The 8,564-nt window shown below is 42.1% G+C and overlaps 2 protein-coding genes across 2 annotated transcripts in view; one reads left to right on the top strand and one right to left on the bottom strand.

Annotated features, from left to right (window-relative positions):
- LOC104965163 (protein transport protein Sec24A-like) overlaps positions 1-7,731 on the bottom strand; it is a 20,000-nt gene extending 12,269 nt beyond the window's left edge. Inside the window, exons 1-7 of the mRNA XM_010794121.1 lie at positions 7,092-7,731; positions 3,985-4,149; positions 3,679-3,756; positions 3,025-3,087; positions 2,690-2,856; positions 1,305-1,492; positions 687-789 (exon numbers count right to left, since the gene is read on the bottom strand). Of these exons, the coding sequence (XP_010792423.1) occupies positions 687-789; positions 1,305-1,492; positions 2,690-2,856; positions 3,025-3,087; positions 3,679-3,756; positions 3,985-4,149; positions 7,092-7,731 (1,404 nt within the window). The remainder of the gene's footprint in view (positions 1-686; positions 790-1,304; positions 1,493-2,689; positions 2,857-3,024; positions 3,088-3,678; positions 3,757-3,984; positions 4,150-7,091) is intronic.
- frmd4a (FERM domain containing 4A) overlaps positions 1-8,564 on the top strand; it is a 123,982-nt gene that overhangs the window by 23,591 nt on the left and 91,827 nt on the right. The gene's annotated exons all lie outside the window — the stretch shown is intronic.

Raw genomic sequence — 8,564 nt, 5'->3', positions numbered from 1 at the left:
CATGTTGCCTTCTTAGGAACAGACCCTGGACTCAGTAACGGGACGCATTCTAGTGATCCAATATCATTGACAATGAACAGGTTTCCTATGGTTTGTTCCTTAAGCCTTTCCTATGGCTTTCCTTTCCTGTGGTTGGAAAACCCTGTGGCTCGAAACACCCTGGTAAAAAACCGTTTGCTTACTAGTGCTCTGGCTTCCACTTCCACCTGTCTCCAATATATACAATTACACCAGGTGCTCTAATCACCCAGTGCCCAAAACATGCCTTCAAAATAAAAGCATAGAAACTTATGAGACTAACTAAGAATACATTTACAATAAACACTATAAAACAGCAAGAAAATAAATGTTAAATATTAATAATATAAAGAGATATATATAGCTCCAACAGGTATCACTTGCTGTTAAGGAAATGTATGTATATTACTCACTTTCCTAAACCAGTATGAAGTATTTTTCCTTCACATTCTAAAGCCTGGTTTAACTCGTGCCAGAAAATGTGTTTTTCCCAGGGATGAATGTAGTTAGGTTTACCATGTTCCTCTGAATCCATTACCCCGAAAACAGGTTATATGTTTACAGTTTACATGACTGCTAATTAATAATGTTATGATAGAGAGCCAAATATTAAGACATCATTTCAGTTGACTGATGTGTGCAGAATAAATATTAGAGAGGGTTGTTACCGAGAGGTCTTTGAAGGGGTGGAGCATCAGGCCCAGCGGCATCTTAGCTTTATTGAGCAGCGACTGAGTCTGAGGGATGCTAGTCAGCGTGCTACGAAAAACCCTGGAGAAACACAAACACAGAGTTTCATAGTTACTTTCACTGCATGTTAGATCATGTTCAGTATTTCACAAGCTTAAAACTGGTTTTCTAGGAACAATTTATCCAAGAAACTTGGGCAACATTTGCAAGTGACAAATGATATGACAATTAATAATATCATTGTGTGAGATTAATATTTGCTAATGTATATATTTACTACTTCTCACACTTCTTGGCTAAGCTTGGGAAAATTCCTTATTACGAGGATGTGTTGCAATGTTGTTAGTTACAGTCTATGTGCACCAACAGCTTGACCTTTAACTCAGTTGAACTGAGAATATCCTGATGGCCTCCCTAACTTCCAGAATGCTCCTTTCATTATCATCAAGCTTTCTCCTCTCTCTCTGTGTTTAAATATGCAACCCAAATTATATTCTTCAACAAAGACAGCTGAATGGTTTGATTCTCTATCCACATTTGATAAATAAATTCCCGCCACAATTGATAGCGTCTCTCAGTATTCCTCCATGGCTTACTCTGGGTTGCAGTTGATCTTCTGCAGGTCCTGTGGAAGGCAGGGTGTCGGAGGGGGGGTGGGGCTCGGGGGTAGCAGGTTCCTCTCCTGCAGCAGGTTGACCACCCTCAGGGACTCTGGGGTGTTGGACTGGAGGCTCATGGCTGCCATGGACGGGCTCAGCTGGGCGGGCCCGGGGCCACCAGGCGGCTTAGAGAAGAGAACAATTAAATACTTAGTTAATCCATTTGACAACAACGTATGAATGTGAAATCCTTTAGCATGGATGGCAACCCATGCTTTGATTGCCTATTATACGTATTTATTGCCTCAGAATCTGAGCCCATTAAAGGTCCCATGTCATGGCCATTTCTACTGATCATAATTCCATTGTTGAGGTCTACTAGAATAGATTTATATTGTGCAATTTTCCAAACTCACATTGGTTTCTCATACAGCATCTCTGTATAGTATGTGCATTCACACTGTCCTAAACGGCTTGTTGGAGTTCCTGCCCCCCCCTCCCCCTATGAGCTTTTCAGTCTACAGGATGTACTTTGACGGTTGACCGTTTACATGCATAAGCTAAACAACACACAAGGGGACGGGTAATAACCGGAAAAACATGACATGGGACCTTTAGAGCCAAAACATCACAAGACCTAATGTTTCCTCTAGCATCTTATCTAATCACAATGAAGCCATATTTACACATGTTATACAGTTATGGATGACACTCTCCACCATATGTTATTGAATAAAGGAACAAAGATGTATTAGTCTGATACGTCAGCAAAACAAATGAAGCCATGATTTGCCTTTTTTAAATACATTAAAAACGTCCTTTGGTTGCGTAAACAATGCAAGTATATCACGTGACAACAAAGCACATTTTATTTAATGCTGCTCCTCCTTTTGTCAACTTTGCCTCTACAAATTCTCAGAAGTGATATCTTAACGAAGCTTGAGGGGAAACTTTTTGTTTAACAGTTTTAGTTTGAGCCTCTGGCTCAGGAAACATCGAAGACCGTGTCAGCCAAGGACAGAGCATGATGAGAGAAAAGGCAGAGGAGCGACAGCCAGGGGCAGAGAAACTACCAGAGTATGCTGAACAGAGGAATGAAAATAAAAGAGAAAATGCAGGCAGAGGGCAGGGTCTCTACAAAACACTGCCACACGTTTCTAGACTAGTGGATTCATGAGGGGGATTATTCTACATATTGTTTTTAGTAGAACATTTTTTATTGTGCATTTAATGTTTCCAAAAGGCTTAGATCGACAAGGGAGTCTTGCCTGTTTAGAAGGTGAAACGCTACGACACAAATGGTAGAGCATTTAGTTCCATACCGTTATGGACGAAAAGCACTTGTGAAATGCTCTAATGGTCTTTACATGGCTGGGACTCACTTGCTGGTACGGCTGATGTGCTTGAGTGTAAGGCTGCGTGGCGGCAAGCAGTGCAGGGTGCATGGGTGGGGGGGCGTTGTGAGGAGCCGGGCTGTTCTGGTACCCAGGGGGGAGGGAGGGGTAGTGGCCCAAGTGCCGACCCGGTGGACCGTGCTGAGGCATGCCAGCTGTAAAAGAAAAGAGAACAGAAATAACGTCAGCTTTGCCCTCTGGATTATATTTGATACTTGTCCAAACACTGCAAGTGGGGAGAAGCTTTGAAAGCCAGTTTAGTAATCAGACTGTAAATGGGGTTTGGGTGAAATAATCTAATATGTCGCAGAAAATGGCCTTACCCATTTTGTTGTCAACATGATTATGGCTGTTTGATGCTTGTGGGCCATTGCCAGCCATGGTTCCTGTTGCAAAACAAACACAGATGTGAATAATTTTAGTGACACTTTTGCTATTTCTATCCCAGTGGGCTAACCAAGGCGGGCGATGGAAATGGAAAGATCTGTTTTACAGTAAAAGAAATAGAGAAGACACAATAAAGTAATGAAGCAAAGCAACAAAACTAATGACGATGGAGAGGATGGGAATTGATGTATGGTGTCTTAAAGAAATATGAATACTTCTGTCTTTCTAGGATGTTTATTCAAATGGGATATCCGGCAGGAATGGATGGAGGAAAGATAGGCAAACAACCTACAAACAGGAAATACGTTACCAGGGATGCACTGATCCTATAAAAATACTGTTTACATTTTATTTAAAATACATATTAAAGAGATCAAAGCAAAAGATATTGACCAATTTGTGTAAACGTATTCTCTGCTGTAGATTGGAGCTCTATAAGCTTATACAGCAGAGATCCATTATTTGGTGTCAACTTTGATGTAAAAAACTAAGAATTAGTGCATCCCCAGATACAATGACCAACAGCACAGAGAGGACAGGATGGGCATTACAGCACTGACACTAACAGCTACAGATAGATTAAGCCACACCTGGACATTCAATATCCCCATCCTGGCAGTCGGGCTCAGTGGGGGGCAAAGTGTTGTTCACGGCACCCCCACACTGAGCTGGCATGTAGAGGAAGGAGGGGAGAACAACAGAAGGGTATCAGATTTAGAACAAAAAACTAAAATGATGCTTATAAACAAGACATAGTTTCAGACTCAGCGCTGACATCTGATTTCACAATCAACACGGACCAACAAAACGTTTTGATGTCGCCGTCTTTGTTGGTTGTCGTACCTGAGGACACAAAGCACCAAAATGTAACATTTCAAGATTTTAAAAACCTTTACCATCGGTCCTGGGGGGTGGAGGTTTGACATTGGCCATTGGCGGTCCAGTGGGAGGGGCTGTGGGTTTCATGGTTGGTGGTGGGCCTGTAGGTGGGGGGCCATAGGATGCTCTGCTTGGTTGGTATGTGTTAGGAACCATGGGATTCATAGGTGGAGGTGCCGTGCCTAGAGAAAAACCCCAAAACAGTCATTCTTAGGGCTGCTAGTCAGATTTATTTACATATATTCAATATAGATTTCCGATTACTCTATTGATATTTCTGACAGATTAATTGAGCACCAGTTAACAATATAAAAACGCGTAAATAATAGTGAGAAATTACATACAAATTTCAACAGAGAAAAAACAAATAATTGAATTTCAAATCAATTTTTTTTTGTTGCATTTTTGTTGGATAAAGGACTTTAACAACACATATAAAATAATCCTTTTACTTTAAACCTCCAATTGTTTTATAAAATGATGAAACCCTTTCAACCAACATCCTCTATCATCTCAGACATTAACATCAGTCATCCAGCAAATAGAGTTAGGACTTTATGTCAACAACATTACTCTCATGTAAAACAAGAACACTCATGAACATGCTATGTGGCAATACTGTGGTATTGTAGAAGAGATATGAGGCGTCGCTCTCCGATGGGTAACATTATTAGCTCAGAGTTAAGCCGACAACAGCTGGTGGCTCTGCTGACCCACAGCCAGTCAATGTAAGAACAGTGACAGCAACAGAGTCATGTTCATCTCCACCGAAAAACCAGCCAATTCAGAGGTCCCAAATAAACTCCTTTATTATCTTATCGAGCAATAGTTTCACATTTCTATAAAACATGTATGCACAGCACATGTTTGTATTCTTATATTGTTCCCTAAGGGCATGGTGGTTTTTGGCTGCAACTAACAATAATTGTGATTGTCAATTAATCTGCCAATTAGTTTCGAGATTCATTTGAACATGTTTAGTTTTTTTGGGCTATATGATCTCCCCTTCCAGTTTTTCTAAGTCCAAGGCGATATCTTTAAATGCCTTGTTTAATCAATCCCAAACCTCAATATATTCAGCTCTATAACATATAAACAGGATATCTCCATATTTTAAACATTCCTGCATGAAAACATTATTAAACGATTGATCAATTATGAAAATAGTTTGCGATTACTTTTCTGTTGCTCAACTAATGGAATCATCAACTAGCAGCTTCACTGTATAACCATGCACAACGGATGAGGCTGACTATTCTTACAGCAGTGACAGCAAATGGCAAGTAACAAGTATAACGCCAAACTATTATATGGAAGATATCATTTCAGAGACACAAGGCCTTGAAGGCTTAATTAGAGTAGGGAGTAGACTGAGATGAAGCTGAATGATAAGGACAACAATGATAACCTTCTTTACTTCACATTGTGCATTTGTTAATATCATAACGGCACTGTGATAGGTTACATGTATCTGAATGCTTTTACTTAAAAACACTTTTTGATAACGTAGACTATAAAACTCTAAGAAGCTCAATTGAGCCAGAACTGTTCAAAAGATTATTCGTGCTGGTGCCAAAAATGCTTGACCTTTAAAAAATTGCTTGTGTTACATTTACAGTAAGAAAGCATTCCTCAGAGTAAACATCTCCACAAAGACACAATCATTCCTCCGGGGAGCTGCTTTCAATTGTCACCATTGTACTGGGCAGATATGCACAGACTGGGCTGCTGGGGTAGAGGTAACTTAGATCAAGCAGGCTCTTCCAGTTAGGGGTGTTAATGTGAACAGAATTCTTTTGAGCCAATACCACCATAACATTTACAGATATGCAGGAAACAGCCAGACTGAGATCATCATGTGACCTCTGCTTCTATGCAGAAGTACTTCCCTGCCCTAAGCTTTAAAAATTCAGACACTGTGGCCGCATATTGCAAAACCAAAGTCATACTTACTTCCTTCAGATAAAAAAAAAAAAAGTTACTGAGATTCTCTATGAGTGGTCTTTTGTTTCCGACACTGAGCGCTAAACACTTCTCAGTATTCCAACAGTAGTTGTGTCAGAAAAAAGCTCCAACTTCTCACAGGGTGAAATTAAACTACTAGTTGAAAGGATCAAATGTTAAGACTGCCCGTACGAATCATCTGTGGGATTTCTGTTAATATCACCAGTGGAAATCAAAAATGATAGCAATACAATATTCCCCCTAAATTGAAATTAAGATGCTACTCTATCAACAAAGCCACGTCATGCTGCTAAATAAGAATCATACACAATTCTGATTTGAACTTTGTACAGATTCAGAGTAAATTACTCTGTGCCAAAGACTGCAGCCAGCTATCATGTACAAAGTAGGAAGAGAGGACAAGGTCCGGCTCCAACGTATCAGCACTCTTGATACGCATATGTACATCAGTGAAAGAAAACAATGAAAGACAGAGTAATATGGCTATAACAAAGGTTTTTAGAAGAGGATCAATCTTAAAAAACAGTCTCAGTCTTTAAAAAACAGACAAAACACATATTACTGTGGCTAAATAATGAGGACCCTGGACTTAATGGGCTAAAGTTCACCTGCCTCATTTATTAAAACTAAACTTTTTATTGATGTGACCCAAGGAGTGTCTGCATCATTATATGGCATTAAATTGGCCCTTTTGACCACGTCGACTCAAACCACGCTGCACCGTCTTGCATTCCCAGTTTTACGGGGCGGGGGAATGCGTTGATGTTCTGGTTTGAAGTTTAGATTTGCCACTTCCTGTCTGCCTGTTTGTAGGCTTTTTTCAGGTATCTGCTTTATTTTTATTGTTTTGCTTTGAGCTGTAGAAGAGTTGTGTTAAGTTACCGCTGATGAACAAACTGTGTTTATCTACTGTTGTGAAGCTGCTTATATGACCATTAGTTAGAGTGATGGTTACACACATCTTAAAGTGGGCAGCCTTTTGGTAATGGAGATACAAATGACTGCTGTGCTGGGAGGACGTACTGAGTGAAACCGAGTCAAGCCAAGCTAGCAATTGTGTATTTGTGTATGGAAAATCTTATCCTTTATTAAAAAATTAAAAAGGGTTGTGCATATAGATGGTAAAGTTCAGAATTTTTGTGGAGCCTTTGTGTCTTACCTGGCTGGATATATCCATGCAGAGAGGTGGGGGGGCTCCCTGGGCCTGGAGGCTGTGCGCCACTATGGGAAACATGGGCTGCCGGTGCAGAGCTGTAAGCTGCCGATGACGGTGGCAGCAGCGGCGCTGTCGAGCTTGCAGCTGGGTTCACATGATTGGCCATGGCGCCACGGGGAGGTGTGCCCATGGAAGAGGGTGACCCCATTGGTGGGGGAGCGTTGTTGTACTGCCATGCTGGAGGCATGTGCTGGGGCTGCTGGGGGTTAGAGTAATAGTTACTTGAAGACACAGCAGGAGGAGGAGGTGTGGCCTGTGGAGGGGGCAACCTCGGACCAGGGCTGGCAGACTGAGGGGGGGTGTTGGATGGAGGACCTCCCAACAGAGGTCTGGTCATCAGCGGCTGGCCTGGAGGAGCTGGTTGGTAGGAGCTGACAGGGGGGGCATGTTGGTAGGAGCTGACTGGGAGAGTAGGTTGGTAGGGCCCAGAGGGGTAGAGTCCAGGGCCGAGGGGTGCAGGAGCTTTGGCCTGCATCGGATTGTAGGTTGGTTGTTGAGTCATTCCATAGTTGCCCCCTGGAAGCTGCTGCACAGCAACTGGATTCTGTGACGGACCTGGAGCAGACAGGGAGAAGGAAGGCATGTTAGGACATCTCGATCAAACACAACAGGCCAATGTTTGTTTTGATAAATATTACATATCTCTTATCATAAGACGACACAGATCCTTCCAACGAGATGGCACTTTCAGACACTCTTTCAATGTTTCAATGTTAGAGCAATTCAATTTCAGCTGCAAATTTTCATGACTACTATTAATTTCAAATTGTTGTTCAGCAGTGCTGCCGCTGTGGCGAGAAAAATGGGTTCCTGGAGTCCCCCTTTGTGCCCAATGCCCAAATCTGAAAAAGGATTGCAGCTCTCTAGGTAATGATCTTGTCCCACTTGACCAGAGCCCTTATGCAACGCTTCTGTGGTATTTCTAAAGGCCCGGACACAACAATCTGACAACAAAGAACTGACACAGACGGACTCCGACATTTGCGTCGACTCGCGTCTCTGCGTTTTGGCCATGTGTCGCACTGGAACACACCGCAAAGACTTCAGCCGACGGCCAAGAAGCAATTACGAACTGCGCATGTGTGAGTGGCAATAACTCTCCTTATCAGCAGGCGGCGGCAGTGTGTATTCGTCATTCAAAAGAGGCAACAACCGGAAGACAGACTGAGACACACCAAGAGAAGAAGAACAGACTGTGTGATACAAACAAACAACAAATAGCGTGTGCCTTCCATTTTCACTCTACAGCGAGAAGCTCACGGTGCTTTCCCGAACCTGTGTTGAGAGCTGGAGTTAAAAGAAATCTCAGATTTGCCTTCTTAATAGTTTGTTGGGTCCCTCACTTCCATTTCGCTTCTCATGCACTGATTCGCTAAGCTGAACAGCCAATCAGAGTGATTTATTTGGCCGACGACC

This window comes from Notothenia coriiceps, unplaced genomic scaffold, assembly GCF_000735185.1.
Source record: "Notothenia coriiceps isolate Sejong01 unplaced genomic scaffold, NC01 NC01_scaffold00037244, whole genome shotgun sequence".
Lineage (NCBI taxonomy): Eukaryota > Metazoa > Chordata > Actinopteri > Perciformes > Nototheniidae > Notothenia > Notothenia coriiceps.
The sequence above is the reverse complement of the archived record's forward strand: the minus strand, read 5'-3'. Positions and strand labels throughout refer to the sequence as shown.